Raw genomic sequence first — 22797 nt, forward strand, 5'->3', positions numbered from 1 at the left:
AAATCTGATTAGATATTTTGTCAGGAAATTACTGTGATTCATAAAGAATTTTGTTGTTCTGAAAGGTTGAAATATAATTGCTGCTAGCTTACAAGAGAAAATAAGGTGTCTATCAATAATTTTGCAGGTGTGGTTTCAACCCCCCCCCCCCCCGCCCCCAAAAGCAAGAGATGTTGAATGACAAAATACCGCATACTTTGTTCAGCTCTTTATTTTTACAATAGCAATGCCCCTTTTCATTTATAAGTTTGCCTGAGCTGCACAGATGTTCATGTGAACAGGAAAACGTGGAAGGTTATTGTTGAATTCAATTTCTCTTGAAATGTGTGAGATACTGAATGTGCCAGAGGTAAGCTGCAGCAGTAGGGTGCTAAATGGCTGTTTCTGCCACACCTTCACATAATTGATACTAATGTTTCACATACAGCAGTACTTGAAAGATTATTTCTCATATACCGTACTTTTCCGTGTATAAGACGAGGTGTTTGGTTTTTTTTACTGTAAAATAACTGTCAGGGGTCCTTTACCTTTACCTTTTTAATGTTCAAAAACGTGCCTTGTCTTATACATGGATACTGAATGGGGTGGGCGAGTGATTGGCTGCAGGCACAAGCAGGAGCTTGTCATCAACGACTTGGTGGGTGATTGTTGGCTGCTAGAAGGGCTTCTTTGGATTGGCTGCTGCTGCTCTAATTGGGTTGGTGATTGGTTTCTGCAGCAACGACTGCTGTGGATTGGCTATCGCTGCCGCGATTCTGGGAGTCTTTTCTCAGGCGGGTCTGTGATTTTGATGGTCTGTTGGTGATTGGCTGTTACTGTGGGAAGTGGGCGGCTCAACAACTCTGGGCAGTCCTCCCCAAAAAGCTCAACAACCCTGAGCCATCTGCCTCCATTTTCTTAAATTTGAGTCCCCCAAAATAGGGGACGTCATACATTGGAGCATCTTATAGACGGAAAAGTACGGTACTTACAGACATTTAGGCTTTTTTCAGATAAAGGGAGGGCACCTAAAAAGGTAACATATTTATTATACTAAACTAAGCATACAAATATTTATGTATTAGTTCTGCAGAATGGCATGGGAAACTTGGTTGTTTTTGCTGCAACAGGCGAACAGTGTGTTATTTTCAAAGATGTACACCAAGCATGAAGAACCTCTGGCCCACAGGCTAATTTAGCCTGCCAGGAGTCTGAATTTAGTCCATAAGCCATGCCTACCTGCTTCACACCTGACATCCTATGACTACAGCTGCAAAAGAGCATCCGGGATCCTTAAAGTACCCTTCCAGTTATTCATTGGCAAGCAAGGCTTGCAATTGGAACCTTTTCAATTTGGCACCAGATGCAAGCCCTGCTTAAATTGGCTCCACTCAGGAGTTCCCTAGCAGAGCTCCCAAGTGGAGCAAATCCCTTTGGATTAAATTTAATTTCAATGCTAAATGCAAGATCCGCTTTTAGTAGGAATTTGGCAGCCCCGATTTAGATTCGATGTGTGGCTGCAAAGATCATTCCTTTGGAGAATAATGACCCTACCCACTTGTTGAAAGTGGTCCACTGAGGGTAGACCAGTTCTACAGACAGACAGACAGACAGACAGACAGACTAACTTTCCCCTTTCACAACCCAACGGTATAGCAATCAAGCATTATTAAAGGATGGTTGGATGCAATGGAGAGTAGAGAGCAAAGCTGGACTGTGGCAGAGTTTTCTGTTTGGATCTGGTTTGCTTTGTTTTTGTGGGAGGTATGGTTTCCAGGATTTAAAGGGAATGTGTGATAGAAAAAAGGAACACGAAAAGAAAAGAAAAATAATAAAACATTTCATAAAATGCAGGGTGTTTCTATGTGACAGAACATTTCTCACTAAGTATGGTCACTCCCCCTCCCCCCTCCCCCAAATAACACTGCTATGCAGTGCAGGAGAGTCATTAGCCTCTGAAGAAAAGTGAGAATTTAACATAGTTCTAAATGTATTTAAATAAGATTGCCCAGATGTGGCCGGAAAAGTTGCCACCCATGACATCAGTAGATACTAAGAGACTTGCAGAAACACATTCCATACAATATTCCCAAAAAAGTAGATGACCAAATGCGGAGAAGAAATTGCTTTTTTCCTAGTGATAAATCAACATGCCATGATGGTTTACAAAGTACAAAAGACATATCCCTGCCCTATGGAGTTTATAATCTAAAATTCAACTCGGAAGAGACAACAGAGGAAGGATAAGAAACTAGACACAATGTAATCAAGAGGATGAATGTTTGTGTGTTGAATAAACACAGTTCCTCTGCAACAGATGCAATAAGTGGAGGAAAGATCTTGACAAAAGATGCTCCAAGTCTTCTCCTTCTCTCCATTATATAACTCATCCCTAACCAATATTATTTCCCTCACAAAAACGAAGGAGTTTCCCATCCTAAACTAGAGAGTCCAAAGAGTTTGGAGGTAGCTTGAAGAAACTTGTTGCACTTATTGATTGTTAACTTACCAGTTAAATCATTTGCTGCAGGGCTCTTGTTAACTTATAATTACAAATCAATAGCTGAAGAGAAAGCAGTACATTTTAAATACTGAGTATCTACTTTAGTAAATTACTTTTGCTTCCTGGCATAAAAACATATATTTATATCCTAGTAAATTCATTTAATTCCCAATTCATTTGGTCACATAACACTACGGAGTAAATATATGCATATAATTATACTATTTTGATAGTATTCCAGGGCCAAATGAGGAGCAATGGCAGCAGATCTATTTGTTGAAACCCAGGCCTTCTCTAGTTACACATGTTTGGGATTGCCACTTATTTGGGCCCACGGACATATTTGCAAACTAGATAAACTGCTTTGGGCACCACACAGACGCTGAAATGAGCCCATACCACAAATGGCTACTATAGAATGAGTGAGTGAATGAATTTTTATTTGCATCAGCCATCCGCCATAGCAATAAAACAACAATACGATATACAAAGAATAGTAATAAAAATTCAATTATATAAAATACATTTTAGGGTTTTGAATCAATAGTCAAATAGTGGATCTTATTCTGATTGCCCTAGCTAAAAACCTTGCAACCTTTGCTGCCACCTGCTTATCTGGATCTGCCAAGAGAAAGGGCACTGTGGTAGTGGTTGGGTGACCCAGAATGGACAATTAAAGAGGGGTGATAATCTCATTCCTCAAGTCTTTATAAAGAGTGCAAGCCAGAAGGGCATGCACCACCGATTTGGTACTGCCATCTCCATAGGGACATAAGCGTTTTTTTGTGTGGAATCTGTTGGAATCGTCCCTCAAGTGCAGCCAAGGGCAATACATTCAATCTTGTGAGAGTAAAAGTGTGTCTATATTTTAGAATTGCTAGGTTATGCAGAAAGGGTGCCAGAGAGTCGAAACGAGAAGGTGGAAAATAGTCATACCATGGGCAAAATTTACTTATTGTGGCCAATTTGTTCTGACGCTCGATATCATGTAGACACTGACAAATTAGACTGTTTGCTTTACTAAAACCCAAAGTGAGTAGTTGTTGTGGTGATAAGCCACAAGAGTGAAGTTTTGGATTGTCACAAGAGAGCCTGGACTAAAATTGTCTATCTTGCAGCACTGGGGATATGAGACCAGGGGGATTTGAGTTTAGGTGAAGCCAGTAGTTAAGTGTCCTACGCCACATCCGTAATTCTACCGAGGAAAGATTAGCCTCTAGGCGCAATGATGCGTTTGGGGCACAGGGTGGTACAGAGAAAATTTGCCTTAATAACTTTGATTGGAGAGCTTCCGTAGATGTTCTTTGTCTAGCTGCTTAAGAATATAATATTCAAATTCAAAATGTTACCATCTGCATTGTTGCCTTGATTTGACCATCATGTCTGATGTGTTCCTAGCAGAGAAATTGGGTTTTGCATTAGTTGAATATTAGCTCATAATAGCTGTTGTTTCAGAAATTCCATGTGAATTGTAGGAGACTTATCTGACCCTAACCTTCACTATCATTTCTGATAACTGAAAGACGTTTGAAATTGAATAGGTTAAATGAATGTTGCTTGTCTATTAATATTACAGCTGGAAACAAAATGGCTTCATTTCGGGTTCCTCTTTATTCCTCTCTCTACATACATACTTACTTTACACCTTTGAAAGCTCTTCAAGAATTAAAATGTAGTCTATTACTTAACAAATTTGCTACATCTGGCAAGTTTCCATCTCCCTCCCTTTCTTCCCCCAGAGACAAAGTATGTCAGCTTTGTGAGAGAACCAACTGCCACTGGCTGAAAGCCTGGGGACACGAATTCATTTAAACTGGTTATATTTGATTACCTTGCTGATCAGGTAATTACTCTTCCTAATAAATTGCAGAACTAAAAAGGCAAGGTTAAAAGTTACAGACACACATTAAAGGCCACTAAAATCCCCATTTGAAAATAACTATTGATGTGTTTCTTAGAGCTGAGAGAACCCTAGGAAAAGAGATCTTTTCTTTTCTTGCAAAGCAAGAGGGAACATTTTGTTCTTTGTTCTGGGCAAGTTCCTTATTTAGGTGGCATACTCTATTTGCCTTGTCCTTGTGTCTTGGAGTATATGACTCCAAGACGCATTCTCTAGCAGAGGTAATGGATTTAGTTTCAATCTAGGTCTAGGAAATATAAGCTGGCACACCTCCACCATAAGAAGTATAGTAGTTAAAAAGTGCCATCACCCAAGATCTGAGAGACCATCGTATTTGGGGCCTTATGGAAGAAATTCTTACTAATAATAGAAACTGTGACTTCTCAAGATGAATGCTAATTACTCCTTATTATGTAGTCCCTTAAAAACAATGATTGTGGCACCAAGCCTAAGGACCAACTTGCACATTTCGGAAGGACTTCTTAGGATTTAACAAATGCTGAAAGTGTGAGGTCAGATGTCAGGGAGTGGCAGGGCTCTGACTAGTGTGTGATGGAAGCAGAGGAGCTGGAGGATGACCCTGGAGAGGGGGCCAGCAATTCATGGAATTTGATGCCACCCATGAGAGTAAGGGAGGGTAAGGGTGCAAGCAGTCAGATACGGAGGTGGGGGCACAGAATGTGTTAGAAGCATAGGACTCAAACATGCTCAAGCAAGGGGCAGGCTAGTCAAATGCCCCCTGGCCTCCGCCCCCACTGTTTTCTAGAACCAGGAGGGACTTGAAGAGGGAAGCACAGCGATGACCTGTGCAGAAGTCTCAGTTTGCATGGATGCACTCCATCAGGCGAGTGTACATAAGCCCAGGAGTAGGGTGTGTGGTCCCACTGATGCTTCCAGCATGAACCTAGAAGAGTTCATGCCAGCTATGTAGACACTAGGAGTGTGTGTGTGTGTGTCTAGTACACCCTAGGAGCTTCTGTAAGTGTGTGCTTTTGCCAATAAAGAATTAATAGTTGTCTGATCGCTGAAGAACTGATGCTTTTGAATTATGGTGCTGGAGGAGACTCAAGAGTCCCATGGACTGCAAGAAGATCAAACCTACCCATTCTTAAGGAAATCAGCCCTGAGTGCTCACTGGAAGGACAGATCCTGAAGATTAGACTCCAATACTTTGGTCACCTCATGAGAAGAGAAGACTCCCTGGAAAAGACCCTGATGCTGGGAAAGATGGAGGGCACAAGCAGTAGGGGACAACAGAGGATGAGATGGACGACTAAACAACAACAGTTGGCTGTTTGCCTTCCTTCTCTGGGTGTGTGCAGGACAGCCTACTAGCCTTGTCCCCAATTTCTACACAGTTGCTGGCCATGTCATCTGGCAAACTACATCAATTGCTATTTCTTGAGATTAGGAACCCTGTGTAGCCCTATATGTGTACAGGCCTAGGATATTTGTCCTTAATGTTGAATGCTTGGTTATAGGGGGATGGCCTGTGCTCATGTTGGGAAGGGAGGGACATTGCCAGGGGCTGCACCTCCAACAATGTCTGATGCATTTATTTGAACACTTTAGGAGAAACAGAGAGCAGATCAACCAAAAGGGCCTGAGGTCAGCAATCTATTGTTGCACTTGAATGTGGCCATAGGTTTCCAGGAAAAGAATCAGAGCAATAATTGCAGCTTTAATACATGCAATCAGCAGGGAGTAATACTGCTGCTTCTCCTTGACCCCTCATTGGTTTTCTATGAAATGTTCTCCCCTCTAGAGTGCAGCTGGAGGCTGCCTTACTTTCTTTTCAGAACCAACTTGAAAAACTATGTACCCAGGCATTTGTGGGATGTTGATTAAGTTGATTGGTGCCCAGGATGGAACTGCCTATAGCATTGAATGGTGTTTTGATATGTGATTTATCAATAGCATTTTAATTATTTTTATGTACTCTTATTTGTATTTGTATGTTTTGTTTTATATTGGAGCCCAGCCTGGGGCAGATAACAATGAAAGGTGGCTTAAAATATCTCAAATAAAATAATAACATAATTGTGATACATGTTGTTAAAACTGGCTAATTGTTTTTGTAGCAATATAATGGTCAGGAGTGGGTTTGATACCTTCCAACTGCAAGATGTTTTCTGTGTGTTTGTGTATACAGTTGACTGTATAACACAGAAGCATAATCTTTTTCTTTTCTTTTTTTCCATTTACTTCTGAAGTTATATGTGAATTTCTTGCTGTGCTCACTGTTATTCCACTTACTGAAAATTTATTAGGAGTATTTGTAATGCAAGCAGCCACTCATCCAATATTTCAAACAGAAGCCACAGCTTGTTCTTGGGTAAATGTATTGAAATGACTCTTGAAATAAAATATCTAGCACTTAATTGCAGATGGAGAGTTTTAAATGCACCATTTATTACTGTTACTACCACATGTTGGAATAAATCCTAGCAAATCATTAAACCTGTAGGTAAACAAAGATATAGCACTTGAGATCTTGAATGCTTGAGTAAAACATTTTTAAACATTGCTGTCAAGATGATAACCTTAGAAGCACAGCATTGCTTTAATGCTTTAAAGTATTCCACTACTTTGTAATAATATTTTTCTTCTAGAAATGGGTACTTTGCACATAATATGTGATTAATGTCCCCTTAATTCTGTGGCATGCCACTTCTAAATATTTGCTGCAGCTTATCTCAATGTGATTTACTGTGTGCATAGTAAAGCTGTCTTTTGCTGTAAGAACTTCAGAAGAGCCCTGCTGGATCCGGCCAGTGGCCCCTCTAGCCCAGCATGCTGTTCTCATAGTGGCCAACCAGATGCCTATGAAAGGTGTGCAAGCAGAACCCGATTACAAGTGCATTCTCCCCACTTGGGATTCCCAGCAACTGATGTACAGAAGCGTGCTGTCTCTGACAGTGGAAACAGAACATAGCCATCGTGGTTTTACAGCCATTGTTAGCCTTATCCTCCATGAATTTGTCTAACCCTCTTTCAAAGCCACCCAAGTTGGCAGCCATCCCTACCCTCCTGCAGCAGCGAATTCCATAGTTCAACTTCACTGTGTGAAGAAGCACTTCATTTTGTTTGTCTTGAATCTTCCAACATTCAGTTCTAGTGTTATGAGATATGGAGAAGCACTTTTCTCAATCCACTTTATCCACTCCATGCATAGTCACACCTCAACACAGTTCCCTCTTACCTAACTTACCTTTTTTTCGAAATGGAAAAGACCCAAATGTTATAAACATTCCCCATACAGTTGTTCAACCCCTTGATTATTTCAGTGCTAGAATCGGAATTATACTATCAATACTTGTTCTTGTTTTTTAGTATTCAACGTGGTTCACATACAATAATTACCAGGTGCAGGTAGGAGCTTATCTTAGAGCCTATTTGTATGGCAGTGATGGTCAGGAAGGAACAATATACATCATCACCATTGTGTGATCTCAGTGCTGTTCAAAAGAGCTTCAGCTTCAGGGCTAGTGTAATCTCCCCCTACCCCCACATTCTTCGGGTACATTGGGTGAACTGCAGGGCTTTGGATCCTGCAAATCCACAACTTCTCCTGGCATACACTTCCTTTTTTGTCTTAGGAGAAGCACCAACTTTATACCTTTCTGCAGTTGCAGATAGGAGTTTGGCTCTCCATCTCTGAAAACAGATTTCACTCTCTATCCTCAGAGAGGGAGATCTGAAAAACCATATAGCATCTAGAACACCCTCCAGAGACCGTAGGATTGTGCCCTAAATAGATTATAAGCTATTGGGATTTCATAGATCTATGCAAAATATATGCATCTAGTTCTCCTTTTAACTACAGTTCTCATCATGAAATTCTCAGTGTTTCTCTAGTTTAAAAATAGTGATGCTTGTCTAGAAGTTTTTAAATTTAGATACTTTTATGTAAAATAAAAATACTAATAGGTATAGTTTTAACAGTAGAGTTAGCTTGACAAAGAAATCAATACAAGCTCTCAAATCAATGGCGTGCATTCTTCAAAGTGTTGCCAATTAAACTTTAACAGACATGCCTATTTATTCTGCTACATAAAATATAACCAGAGGGTTTAAAGACAGAGTATCATTATCATATATTAGATATATCCTGGAGATCTTCCAATACCCACTAGAGATTTATCAAGATTTTCTAGAAACTAGGAATCATTATTAGTTAGCTTTCTTAGGAGCATATTTATTTTTAGGGCAATTCAAATTTAACTAGTTAATCTTAGTAAACCATGATTATTGAGCTGAGAACAAATTTCAGTTAGTAAAGTGAGATTAAACCAGTTTCCTTGTTCAGATGCCATTAAGAAACTACTGTTTAATAAATCATATAAATCTTTAGTTTTGGCCCACAAATGAAGGAAGAGAAGAAGGAAGGAAGGAAGGAAGAAGGGAAGGGGGCACTTATCTCAATTCTGAAACTCTTGCAATATAACAGAGCATTTCCCAGTTAGTCTAGCAAAGTCTGTAATATTACAAAGTGCCTCATTGGAAATATTGGAAGAATTGAGCTTAGTTTGCTTAGCCATACCTATTAACTTTTTAACAGAAAGTTTATCAATTCACCCTAGTTCATAGCTCCTGAAAAAAAACTGTATAAACTAGGGGTCCCAATTAGGTAAGTATTGCAGACCCCCTGTTTTTCAAAAGAAAATCCATGGACCCCCTACTTTTGAAAAAAGAAATATATCTCTATTATAGTTTTTGTTATGTGAATGGTGCCACAGACCCTGTGGATGGGTTCTGGGGACCGCAGACCACCAGTTGGGAACCACTGGTATAAACCATGTTTGCTCCAGTTATTGTAAGTGTCTGTACCTTGATCTGGAATAAAAAGCAGATGTAATACAAATCAGAACACTGGGAAAATTTGACAAACACAAATATTTTCCCACCTTCCCACTATTTTAAGTGCATTCAATTGATTCAGAAGGTAAATATGGCTTTTAAGTCCATAGTAAAGAGAGTTGTTGTTTATTATTTTCCTCAAATGCATCAGGATTAAAATATATATTTACAAATCCTAGTGGGGATAGAAATGTGAGGCAGGTGTGGCTGTGCAGGTCCCACTAGTCCCAGAATAACCTGAGAGTTCCTTTCAAACCATGAAATGATAAGTTGAAAGTGGGTGCAGTTGCCTGCCACTTATTTCTTACCAAAACAACTCTTTCCCATTTGGGGATGGCAGGTTTTATGAAGGGGGTGGTGGCAAACTTAGGATCAGAATGAAGGCTGAAGAAGGAATCTGGATAGTTTGGAAGTCCAGAATGCTGGCAAACCGTACCCACTGCAGAACCGAAGAGCTGAATTAGTGCTATGAAAAACAAAAACTGTTTTTCTCAATGAGACCCAAAACAAGGAAACGAGCAAAAAAAATTTGCGGGAAGCACCACAACATCGTCAGAAAGCACTGTGGGGAGAAAACAGAAAAGAGGTGGAAAAAAGATGGATTAAGCCACTGTCTGATTGTATCTCTTTGTTACTTTTTGGTTGGGGGTAAAAGCACCCTGTGGACCCCAGGCTGCTTTTGACACACAGCTTTTCCACACCTCTGGCATTACATTGCGAACAGGCAAACTTGTATACGTGGTTTGGATCACAGCCACGCTTTCCAAGGGGGAAAAACTGCACCAGGGTTTTTGTTGTGGCCATTGCTCATCCTTTACGGAATGTAAAAGAATAAACACAGGAAATGAAGAGTAAAAACCAAATCCTTTACACGGTCTGTTGTAAGTGAGTCCTGCAGAGTTCAATGCATGATAGAGTGCAGCTAGTTTAACATAAAGGAATCCATGCATCTGGGTTTTCCTCCACACATTTCTTTTGCTAAGTATTCAGATTTTTAATGTAAAAATCCAGAGCTCTAAGGAAAAGGCTGGTGTAGGTAAATCATTGTTGATGTTTCTAGATGGATGAAGTGAAAATGTCATCCAATATATATCTCTGCTAAGCACAGAGAACCCTAAGTACAAAAGAGCTTTCCTGAGTACAAAATAGCTTTCTACAGGTACACAGATGCTTTCTAGGTATTCATGTTTCCCTTCAGGAAAGTGCCCAGCAAGCCCTGTGCTCCAGAAAGTCAGTCCAAGGAATGTTCAGTGTGCCTAAGTCTTGTTAAAGGCAGTAGGGGTTAATCACTGAAGTGTGCTTGAAACAAATAGAGGTCACAGAATAATATTAAGATTAGCAGATAACAGATTATGGAGAGGGAATGAGTAAATGAGCTACAGGAGTAAGGCATATTTATCCTTTAGAATCTATTTTAAAAGTATGCAGCATTAGAAGTTTTAGTGCATCTTTCAGGTATATTCTTGCTGAGGGCAAAGCCTGAAATTCAGGACTGACAGTTTTGAGTGCTATGAACCATGTGCTTAATTTTTAAAAATCTATTATAAAAATGAAACTCCACCTAAATTTTGAGCTAATCAAAACTAGGGCTTCAGTTAATGTATGTTTCAGTGAACAATGTTTTCATGTGTCTTTAATGAAGGAATTTATATATTTATCTGTTACCTTTCCATTAAGTGCTACTACTATGCTGGGTAGCGTTAATAATTAATATACTTGGAACCACCCTGTTAATGTTGATATTTTTCTTTTATTACCACAGGCTAGAAGAAGAACAGAATCTTCTGACAGAATTGCAATATAATTTAAATAAGTTTTATTTATGGTTAGACGAAGCAAGTAGTGTTGTTGCCATTCCTGTTGAACCAGGAAATGAATACCAGCTAAAGGACACTCTTCAGAAAGTAAAGGTATGGAAATAGCCTGTCCATTTTTATATCATTAGTTGCCTTTGTCTCCTTCCACTCTCCCTACACCCCAAATTAAAAAACAGTAAACATTTTGGTTTTTCAAGTGTTTCAAATACATTTTCTATGCAAATCAAGTTAGAATCTATAGTTGAGGCCTCAGCATTAATGGTCGTAAGGAGATGTCACAAAAACCACACAGCTACATACATTTTACTATTCATTGTCATGCTTTAAAAAAAATATCCATGTTGAATGAGTATTGAAAATTTCAAGTGAACTAAAGCCCACCAAACCGGTGTCCACTGACAGATTAGCAAAAAATGACTAGGAAATAATGAGATGTGCTTCATTTTGAGACAGCCCCCACCCCAAATGCAAATTCAAAGAGGCAAGTATAAAAAGGAATATATTCAAACCATGCCTTCCTAATATAAGGTTATTTATCATATGTATAAAAGTAAATGGAAATAATTTTGCACAAACATTTAGGAAGGCTTATATTATAGGTCATTTTATGAATGTTTTTCACTCTTTGTACTATAGATTGCTTTGTTCATGGTGCTTTCCATCAGAGTAAAGTGGTACACCATTCAATATTGTACAAAGTCTAATGTCTCAGCTCCAATTTAGGCATAACAAAAAACCAAATAAAATGCTTTCGCCTCTAAATGTGCAATGCAATCTGATCTAATTTCAATATGCTTGCCCAAGTGTGTCAGACCATAGGCATACAACTTTAGTGCATTCGTATTGCCTGCTGCACTGTCAACATTGTACTTTTTTTCTTTTTTCTTTTTGCTGTGATGGTGTATTTAGTTTTTTGAAGGGAAGGGTACAAATACATAAAACAACCCTGCCTTCTTGTTAGGATCTTAGTCAGAAGTGTTGCCTCCCATCGCATCACCATCAGAGTTGTCATCGGCAAGATAGATGGTCCATTGAGACTGGTAGGAGCGCCAAGGTTCTTAAACTCACTCTCACTGAAGGTTTATATGCATACATACTTTTATTTGTATGCTGTCTTTCTACCATTCAAACCATGCTCACGTCAGCTTACAACATGAAAAAATACACAATTGCAACATTATAAAAATGACCATAAACAATAAATAAAACATCAAAAAAACCATAACCAAACTGGACAGTTTACACATAAATCACAGGTCTAAAATAAAGATACAAAAAACCAACAGCAGCCCCCCAACACCCCAGCCCAAGGGTAACCTTAGCTTTTGTAGCTGGAGTCAGTCAGGGCCCCACCTTCTTAGGCCACATGGGAAAAGGCCTGCAAGGCAGGGAACAGGTCTTCCAAGACTCACAGTCAAGATAGTCAGTCCCTGTGCTTCAGACCTTTTACTGAGCCATTAAGATAGTTGTATTTCATTGGGCCCTAGTGAGACCTGTGATTGGCCTCTCTAGTATTTTTAACATACATGGTGGAGTGGTTCTGTTGCTATGTATGTTCTCAGCAGAAAAGTGGCCTATAAAAACTGACATAAATACAACTTTTGGCACTGCATTCCTTATGCACTTTTAGAAAATAATAATAATAATAATAATAATAATAATAATAATAATAATAATACTTTTATTTATTCCACGCCCATCTGGCTGGGTTTCAACACATACAAAAACATGCTAAAATGGCAAACATTAATAATAATGATCTACAAAAATGATCTACAAAAAGGTCACAATAACTTTAAAATAAACAATTTATATCAAATAAAGCAATATTCAATAATCCATTAGAATATAATAGTAAAACAATTATTTCTCAATTAGCTGCATGAGTGCCAAAAAAATCACATGGACAGTATCAAAAAAATAGCTCCATAGTTGTATACAAAATAGCTCCATAGTTGTATACAACAATGAAGTAATGAGGGGGGTTTTTTTTGGGGGGGGGGGAACGACACCAATTTAGTATTATTGTTTAGTGTTTTTAATTCCAGTTTTTTATTTTATAATCTGTCTGATTTCAGAATTTATACCCAAGTGCAAGAATTAACTTCCAGAAACACTGATGCTCTAGAATTCAATATTCTACTTAAATTCTTTGTTAAAGCACAATCTTATAATATCTACTTAGAAGTTAGTGGTTATAGTATTGCAACTTCAATGTATAATCCTATGCCCACTTACCTGGGAGTAACCATCATTACACACAGTTGGCATTACTTCTGATTTAGCATGTATAAAAGGGTGCTGTTAGTTATCCTAGGAAAAGTTTTTCATTGGAGAACTAATTCATTAGCTTGATCATAGCTTTAAAATATCTGATTCATGCCAATCCTTAATGCTGCAAAACACTCTAGAAATTATTGAGCTCTGATTAAAGTGGTTTGAAAAAGGGCAGAAACACTTGTCTGTATGGGGGAACTTAAAAAAGGAAGTATTTCTCTGCCATGTATAGGACCTGTCAAACTATAACCAAGGAAGTGGGTTAAAAAAAAATCTCTCTGTGAAATGTCCTTGTTCTGACTCCTTCTTAAACTGAGGATTGTCAAGATATGCTGAGATGAGGCAGCAAAGAGGAAATGATCATGGCAGAACTGTGCTATGCTTATTGCTCTCTGCCTCATCTTAGGAAAATTTGATAAAGTGCTCTGAGCATTGAAATTGTCAATCTAAATATGTCACTGCCAGTGTCAGTGTCCACAAAACTGCAATGCTCTTGCTGAAACTTGTACATTTGAATTTGGTTCCTCCCACCCCTTCTTAAAGTGTAACAGCCCAATATAGTTATGTCACATCTGAATGCACATCCCACTGAAAATAATACAGCGTGGTTGGACAACATGCACATACATGCGCATGAAAGTTATGCCCACTGTTTCTGATCCGGCAAGTGATGTGTGTGCAGAAGCTTTCTTCTTCAAATGAATCTCTTGCTCTTGATTTGATTTTCTGTGATTAGGATAGAACAAGAGATATGTGTATACATTCCATGCCTTCAAAATAAAATGTTTCCACTGCATGTTTATATGAAGGGTGTATATGAATTATGATGATTTGTGAAACTTTGTGTAGAATTAGCCTATATACTAATATTGACAGAAGTCCCATGTTTGCCCTTATATAGCTAAAACTATAGCACCTACACACAACAGAGTAGTAGTAGTAGCAGACTTGGAATAACCCTGCAGCAGACAGAAGTACAATAAATCTGCATGGAGAAAAATCTAATAATTGGAGGAAGAAATCCCCAAACAGATCCATAATAAATTAATGTCATAGAATGTTTAAAGAAAATAAGTGTATACAGGTATACAAGTATACAGATGAAAGAGATGTACAGATGAAAGAGTTACACATATCACTGGGAGGTTACAGATTTCTATTGAATCTCATCACAGCTATGGTGAAGCTGTATAACAAAGTGAAATGCTAATTTTTGATGTTTAGCTTTATATGCACGGGCTAACATGTGACTCAGGCTTATGTGCCTTCAATTCTTCCAGTATGACTGTCAGTTTAAGAGATAAGAAGCTTTTGCTTCTGCTTTTAAGCAATCCAGTGTTCCTTCTGATGTCCAGAATTGGGTAAACTCTGGTTAGCATAAATTATGGTGGTTTAAACAAGTCAGAATCAAACCAGAATTTATCATCTTGGTTTATTTTCAAACCACAGTTTAAACGGAGTTTCCTGAGTTTGGCAGTAACAGGAAACTGGTTGGTTTAAAAGTGGAAACAGGATATTTTCCTCACAGTCACACTAGAGAATAGAGTGCATGTGAGCCTCAAGTTTGTGTGCATATCACTAAGCCATAGTTTATGGTTATATATACAGACTGGGCCAATCTGAAAGGAAATCATTACAGTTAACCATATTTGGGGGGGGGGGGCTGTGAAACACCAAGTGACTAAATTCTGAGCAATATTATGAATTAGTACTTGACCTTTTTATTCTCCTGAGCTTTAAATATTTTATTTCGTTCCTCTATGGCTTTGCCATGTTGGTGAGCAGCTGTGTCGCGGAGGTGGGAATCATTCTAATGCAAAAGAAGGACTGCTATCCATCGCCTTTTCCTGAGGCACAGCAACCTAGAACAAAAGCTGTGGATATGTTGTGCTGAATTGAGCTCTTGAGTCTACTTACTTCAGCTGATAAACTAATCAATAGAGGTGAAGATAAGGGAGTTGAAAATTCTACTACAGTTCATTTTAAATGTTGCATTTGTCTGTTCCAGTTAAGAGTGGAAGAACTGCCTCCACACAAGGGAATACTGAAACGATTAACTGAAGCTGGAGGAAAAGCACTTGGTAGTGCATCACTGAGCCCTGAAGTAAAACATAAGCTTGACACTAGACTCAAGGAGGCTAACCATCGCTGGATAAAGGTTAGGCATATTAACAGTTGTGTTGCAGCATGTATCTGTAATCTGTTGCAGGTGTTTCCAGTGTTTTTCAGCAGTTATTTCCACCACACACACACACACTTTCCTCAGCATGCAATTCAGATTTATGTGTACCGTTTCATTTATTAAAGAAATAAGCATGCCTGTAATGACAACTTGAGGAGAGTCAAACTTACCACTCCTTCACTGGGGAGTCATGTCACTGCTGTATGTGGACTGTTGCTTCACTGGTATAGACTTCTTTCTTCAAATTGTATTTCTGCAGCACCTGTTATTTGCGTCACACTTTAGGTTCAGTTCATACCATGCTGCAGTGGCGGGGGGGGGGGGGAGGGCAGGACACAGAAGGAAGGTCTAAATCTACTGGTGGTTCTCTGCGAGATTTTGCAAGATTGGCAAGAATGTCTGGCTGCCAGATTTTTAACAATAGCATCAACAAAAGGACTCTCGTTTCCTAAAATATACTGCTGAAATGAAACTAACCAATAATGGATTTTTATGTGGGAGGCCTATGAGTTCCATTCAGTTCTTGAGGCACAGAATTTGTTCATTCTGACTTTTACACCAGTTGGTAGATTGTAGGGTACTAGTAAGAAACAAAGAAGAATCCACAAGCTTGAAGCCTCCCTATCCTCGCTCTACTGAGGTTGATTTAAAAACTCTTTTGTGCATTCTAGGCTGATAGTAAAGGGCAAGGAGGAACTAGAGTAATGTAGCACACATCTGTACAGTGCCTTGAAGATGGTAAATACACGTTGACCTCTCCAAGCCCAAACAATGGCCTACCTCTGTCATTATGGCTATCTATACACATTCTTTGGTGGCTCTTCACTCTCTCCCTCCACCCCTTTTAATGACCTTCATAATTGTAAATCTGGTAGGCCAGGAGAGCCATTTGTTCCAGACTCATATCGTGTGAGGAAGTAAATTTAGTAAAGCTTGTGCCTACCCACTATAGCTCCACCATCCCCTCCCTGGTTGGATGTTTTTGGGGTATAACAGATGCAGCACAGATGGCCAGCTGGTTCTTCCCACAATTCTGCAGTAGTATCTCATTATTAGTATGTCAGAGTTACAGTCATGGTGTACAGACACAGTGTAATATGTCGTGTAGTGTTATTCATCTGAGATTGTATTTACCTAATTTTAAAACCTGCTAAGGAACAGGTGATTGTCATTATGTCTTCGTATGCAAAACTACATAATTCAAAGAGAGTGCACTCCCCCCCCCCATGACTGTACATGAAATAGTTTTCTTGATACCTTTTCTAATATTGCTATATTGACATGTTGTCATCTATAGTTTTAGCAGTGAAGTGCCTGAGTTTAGGGGCTCTGTAGTTCCTTAGACTCCACCAGCATCTCTTTATAAGGTTTGGTAGAATAGCTTTGTCTGATTGGATAGAATATTGCAGAAGCAATGATACCTATGAATTTTCATATTGGAGCTTTCATATCTAAATCCTAATTAAACTTTATCCACAGCAATAAAATACAGTTTCCTTAAGCATATAACATTATTCTAGAAAAGAAATTGAAGTGCAACATTCAGATAAAATATGGATTTATTTGCTTTTATTTGTGTACTTAAAATCTGCTTTTATATGCCCGAGTCATATAATGTTGATTCTGAGATTGTGCACTTTGTTTTTCTTCCTGTGGGCCAACAATTATTTTGAAATAATGATTGTCCTTTAGTAACACTTAAGCAGAAAACCTAATGCTCTACTATCACAGATTCCTGATTAAAAATAATAGTTTATTAACCTAGACGATAATGGATAAGAAGCAACTGAGACAGCTTTGTTCTCTTTGCCAGATTGTATTAAAAATGTCTTATACTAATCAGTTAGGGAAAATAGCATAAAATTGCATTTCTCAGAGATTAAAATATAAGCAATGCAAACCAGTAAAATGAGAGTTAGAACTCATATTATTCCATTTCAAAAAGCACAGCCTTAGGACACAGTTTTATCCATTAAATATTACACTGTACAATCAGATGGAGGCTATTACATGGTTAAGATTCTCTCAGATGAAATCAGTAATTCTGAGAAGAAAACGGCAAAATACACATTATCAACAGAGCAGATGTTCATGACGGATGAACACTATAGAAGAACTCAACTTTATTTATGGAGATACCCTTTCTTTCGACCTATAAATAAAGAAATATGGCTGCACATTTTGATAACAACCATGAAGTCCTGGATTATCAAAGAGAAACTAATCTGGATATTGAAGAATCATCCTGTGGTCCAGGAACCAAGGGACTGCTGTTTGTGGCAAGGAGGTGAACAGGAGAGTGAAATTAAGAAGAAAGACTTCAATCTCTCACTATCTACAGCTACACTCCACCCTGCTAGCCTTGCACCTGCTGAGTCTCTCACCATCAGGCAAGTCGGCCCTGGCAGCTGAGAGGAGCAATAGTCTTGTCACTTCTGCACCTGTAGCCAATCTACATCTACAATCTACATCTTCTGGCTGCATCACAAAGCAGAAACAGAGCTTTTCTTGGTAGTTTGTGGCCTTTTACACTCTGGCCTGAAAGAGGTGACAGAACTGGAAGTATCTCGCTGTGATTTGTTTGCATCTGCCAGGACCTAGACTCCGCTGTTGCAGCAGATCAGCCTTGGAAGAGGTAATCACCTTTGACATGATGGAAGAGAGACATGAAAGAGGTGGTCTAGAAATTTAATAAGTAGTAATAATAGTAATTTACTAGTGTTGCACTTATACAAGAATTGTCCTGTATAAGCCCAGAAAATGTGAATAATAGTTTAAATGCACATTTTCAGAGCTGAAAATTGTATTTCTACAAAATGTTTGAAGGGTATGTACTTGGATTTTGTCAAAATCCATAAAATTGTGAAGTAGAATAGAGGTGAAGGGTCACATTCAAAAGCATGATGTTAAAACCTGGGTGTTGTCATTTATTGTATATTGCCCTGATGTCAGGGAAAAGTTAGAGTTAGAAGATTCCAGTTTCCCAGAGGGAGAAAGCATTCCCCAAGGGGGGGAGGAGAGCAGTGAATTGAAGAGAAGAGAGCAACAGGGAGGGACCGGCTGTTCCCAGGAAAGGCAAGGGTTAAGTTCTAGCTCAGATTCGGAGGAGGGGAGATACAAGCCAGCTCTAGCCAGGAGGTTAGAAAAAAGAGCGGGAAAGCGAAAGGAAGGGCGCCTTCGCCATTTTGAGAGTGGCTGGTCATGGAGAAGCAGAGCTCAGAAGGTATCTGAAAGAAGTGACTCTGAGGAATAATATTTAAGAACCGTTTATAAGATTGTTTTGTTAATACGCAATAAAAAGTTATAAAAGAACAAGAAGCGTTTGTGTGGTGATCTGAAGAGGACAACGACCAGTCCTGACACCTGATACAAAAGTGTTGTCTGAAAACAATCCTGTCTTTATGAATAGTTTTAATTATAGAGGTATTGTTATGCTGTATTGCAGACTATTTTTTTTAAGGTTAAGTGTCTTTAGTTGATTTTTTTCGTCACTTAGACAACCTAATTGTTATCTTTTTCCTGCTGTAGCAGGGTAAACCTGGTGCTTCAAAACACTGGAAAGAGCCTGGCCTTTGTGATGCATGCAGTTCTTGTCATATACCACCTGCCAGGACACGAAACAGTTCTGTAATGTCTTTCTTGCTTTTTATTGTGCAATAAATGCATTTGTAGATTGGGCCTGGAGCTAGTGAACCGTAGGTTTGCCGGAAGGAGTTTATTACTCTTTAAACTTATGTTTGATCCAATATCGGGCAGGAGGGATGAGGCAGATGAGGTGAATGAAGGTAAGCTGGGTGCCACTAGCTGTGTTTTCCTTATTTATCCACCTTAGTTCTAGAGAAGTGGGTTGTCAAGATTATTCTTGTTTTGCTCTTTTTTCCATCTGCTTCTTTATTTCCTAATAATTACTAGGCATTGAAGAGACCATTTTGCTATTCACTGCGAGAGCAAATCGATTTGTTGTACCTACATTCTCAGCAGAAGCATTGTAGTGAAGTAGCATGACTATAATGCATGAACCTTTCCTATCGCTCTGGGGAAAGCATTGGACCATTCTTTTAGCCAGCCACAAGGAAATAAACAAAACATGTCAGTGCACAAGCCTATGGTTTGTATAATTTGCACTGGCTGTAATTTAACTGATCATTCACACTGAATCTTGGCAAGATATACCCACAATGTGATTATTTCTATGTAATGTTTGCCAGATGTCTAAAGCAGTATTTACCTACCTGAAGGTTCAACTAGGTGTGGTAGTAGAGATCTGTGCTTATGGCTGGATGGCTGGTTCTGTTGTTTGTTTTTACTTGGAAGCAGCCATGTAGTGCTGTTAATTTGTCTGAGGAATGGGTGCTTAATACTTTTCTCCTGTACTGTTTCCTCAGTCAAAGTCCCCAGGTTATAGCATACACTTCTTCTTCTTTTTTGTTACAAATAACTATGCTTAATATTTTTAACCTAATTTGATTGATTGAATTTGTATACCACCCTTCATTTGAAGCTCACGGGGGCGGGGGGTTCACAGCATAAAAATACACAATGAGAACACAAATACATAATAAAAACAAGAACAAAAACAAATCTATTTAAGTCATGCTGTTTAACCTAAACAGTATATATTCTGAAGGTGATATAGAAGTTTGTAATATCATGTACACACTGAGGGCCTAGAAACAAATAAAATAATTGAGATGTACCTGCTTTTCCTGACTTGAGTACTCTTTTGAAAAACAATATTATCTTTAAAAATTACAACCACCCAATGAACTTTTCAACATAAACCCTTTCCTTTCGTGTGTGTGTGTGTGTGTGTGTGTGTGTGTGTGTATGTGTATGAACACATTTGTAGCAAAATCTCTATTTCTCAAGTAGCCTTTAGGCTGAGTGTGTCTTTAATAGGATTTGACTGTGTTCTTCAGCCTGCTATTAACTATTTTACTCACAATTATATAATCTGCCTATTTACATTCATTCAGTGCCATTGCCTGAAAGGGATCTCCTTTCTTTTATAGTTTCAACTTTTGCACTTAGTCCTATCAGATGGAATGCATGCAGTCAGGCAATTTTAATAATCACCCATGCTTCAATTATTGAAATGTTATGCCTTCTAAAATTTGCAGCTAAATTATATTTAAAAGACCTCCCAAGAGACAGGTGGCTGGGACAGCTGGTTAGGGCTCTGAGGTCTGAATCCACTGTGCCTCAATTGCCTTAGTTTGTCTAATGAAAGCTCTGGTGCTGCTTGGCATTGCAATCTAAAAGAGGATAAAGAGGGGGCTTCCACTACAGTTTTCTAGGTTTTATTTTGCACCCTTAAAATTTTGATGCCTTTGTGTTTATCTTGATATTTTCATGATTACCTATAAACAACTTCCATTCATAGCTTCATTCAGTTCAAATATTGTGAATTGCGAGTGTGTATTTTATTGTTCATGGAAACTGTCCAGAGAACATGGTTGGATGGTCGTATACAAGTGTAATAATAATAAAAGTTCCAGAAGATTACCAATGATTATAGCAGCAATATGACACACTAGTGCTCCCCCCACAAAAAGGAAAAAAATGTTTTTGTTTAAATACAAGAGCAACACATAACTACAGTAACTTGTTCAGTGGTACATTCTTACTAAGTTTCATATGCAGAACACAGTAACACTAGTGCTTTAACAGATTGGAGACTAACTGGGTTCTTGCGGCATAAACTTCCACATGCAAAGCTCTTCTTCAGCAGATTAACACTGTGCCAGCCTTTCACATTGCTGCATCTGCAGACCCAAAACTTTTTCAAATACCATAGAAGTGGGAAGCCGTCTCCTAGCATAAGCAGCAGTAAAAGCAGACCTCAGCCTGATGATGTGTGTGGAGGGGAAAGCCTAAATGGATGTCGGAATGAGTGGATATATGTGTGGGACTGGATTAATAGATGGAAAAGAAGGTAGGGCTATGCTTGTTCAGTTGTGGGGGGAGAGAAGAGAGTGACACTTTCAAACTAACCCATTTTTCAGAGCTGGGGTGAGGGGAAGTAGTCCTGCCCACCTTTGGCTTCAAACAACCCACGACTTGTTTTGGGTGCACCCACTGCTAGTTCTGCAAGCAACTACCTCTGAGGAAATGCAGCCCTTGATGTATGGAGTACTGATGTCATGTTCACCTAGTGACTCCTAACCCTAGTTAGTGGGGTTGCAGTAGTGGTTAATCTGGAGGTTATAAAGGGATTAATGTCATTTGCCAAATCCAAGTTTGAAAGAAAGACTTGCAGCTTTCTCATCTGATGAAATTACGTAGATTTATCTGTGGGCAAAAAGGCATTTAATGGCTTTTGGCTCTGTGAAAGCGGGAATGGATGATAGAGAATAATACTTGTAGCTGTAAAAGGAAACCAAAATCTCATGTCATAACCCATTATTCATATTTAATTCCCTGTTCAGTTATATAATTTTGGGTGACATTTTGTTAAGTAAAGAGGAAATATTAGTACCCACAATAAAATTATGACTATTTAGCTGTGCAGGATTAAGGGAATGAAGATTGCTGTAGCATAATTGCAAGGCTGCAGTAATAATGAATATTCTTGTGAAGAACTGGGAGACTTTATATAAAGTTAAGACCTTTAGCTACTACCAAATACAGAGTTTAAATCTTTTGAATTATTCATTTGCTAAGATTTCAATTAACTTACCTTAATTAATTCCTAAACTAACATGTTTAAAGTTCAGATTTTTCAAATGTTTTAGATTAATTAATTAATCTTACCTAAAGTAGTGCTTTGATGTTAAGATTGATATCAATTATTTTGTAAGAACTATATGTAGAAGACTGGTCAAAGAGCATGTGTGGTAATGATCATTCTTTCCCACCAGCTACAGTTGAAGTGTGTATTGCTAAATTTCTGAAAATTAAATAGACTTGCAGGATTTATAGCTGGTGGAAAACTTGAGAGGTTTAAATCGCTGAGCATTGATGTTAATGTTACTGTGTTTTTAAACTGGTGTCTGGTCCATAGTTTTCATTGCTACCTTATTAATGCAACTTACAATTATGTCTAGTTCATCTTCAACCAAACCTGTTTTCCCTAAACCTTTTTTTTAAGTGGTTTGAGTTCACTTTGAGAGGTGCACTCCACTGACTCTCAAGTCAGACAGATGCCAACAACAATTTTTCCCTTTTAGATACGAATGCAATAGAAAATAAGCAGATAAAAGTATGATTTCAGAACAACCATTTATCAAAGGTTGACATTTGGAAACAGCTCAAACTTGAACTTGGCTCATATTTGCCC

The 22797-nt window shown here is 38.5% G+C and overlaps 1 protein-coding gene across 9 annotated transcripts in view; it reads left to right on the forward strand.

Moving 5' to 3' along the window:
- The window catches only part of DMD (dystrophin), a 985465-nt gene that overhangs the window by 644847 nt on the left and 317821 nt on the right, over positions 1-22797 (forward strand). For all 9 annotated transcript variants that reach the window (XM_077927390.1, XM_077927397.1, XM_077927392.1 and 6 more), the window contains exons 46-47: positions 11005-11152; positions 15345-15494. In XM_077927390.1, coding sequence (XP_077783516.1) covers positions 11005-11152; positions 15345-15494 — 298 coding nt within the window. The remainder of the gene's footprint in view (positions 1-11004; positions 11153-15344; positions 15495-22797) is intronic.

The sequence above is a fragment of the Podarcis muralis genome, chromosome 4, assembly GCF_964188315.1.
Source record: "Podarcis muralis chromosome 4, rPodMur119.hap1.1, whole genome shotgun sequence".
Classification (NCBI taxonomy): Eukaryota; Metazoa; Chordata; class Lepidosauria; order Squamata; family Lacertidae; genus Podarcis; species Podarcis muralis.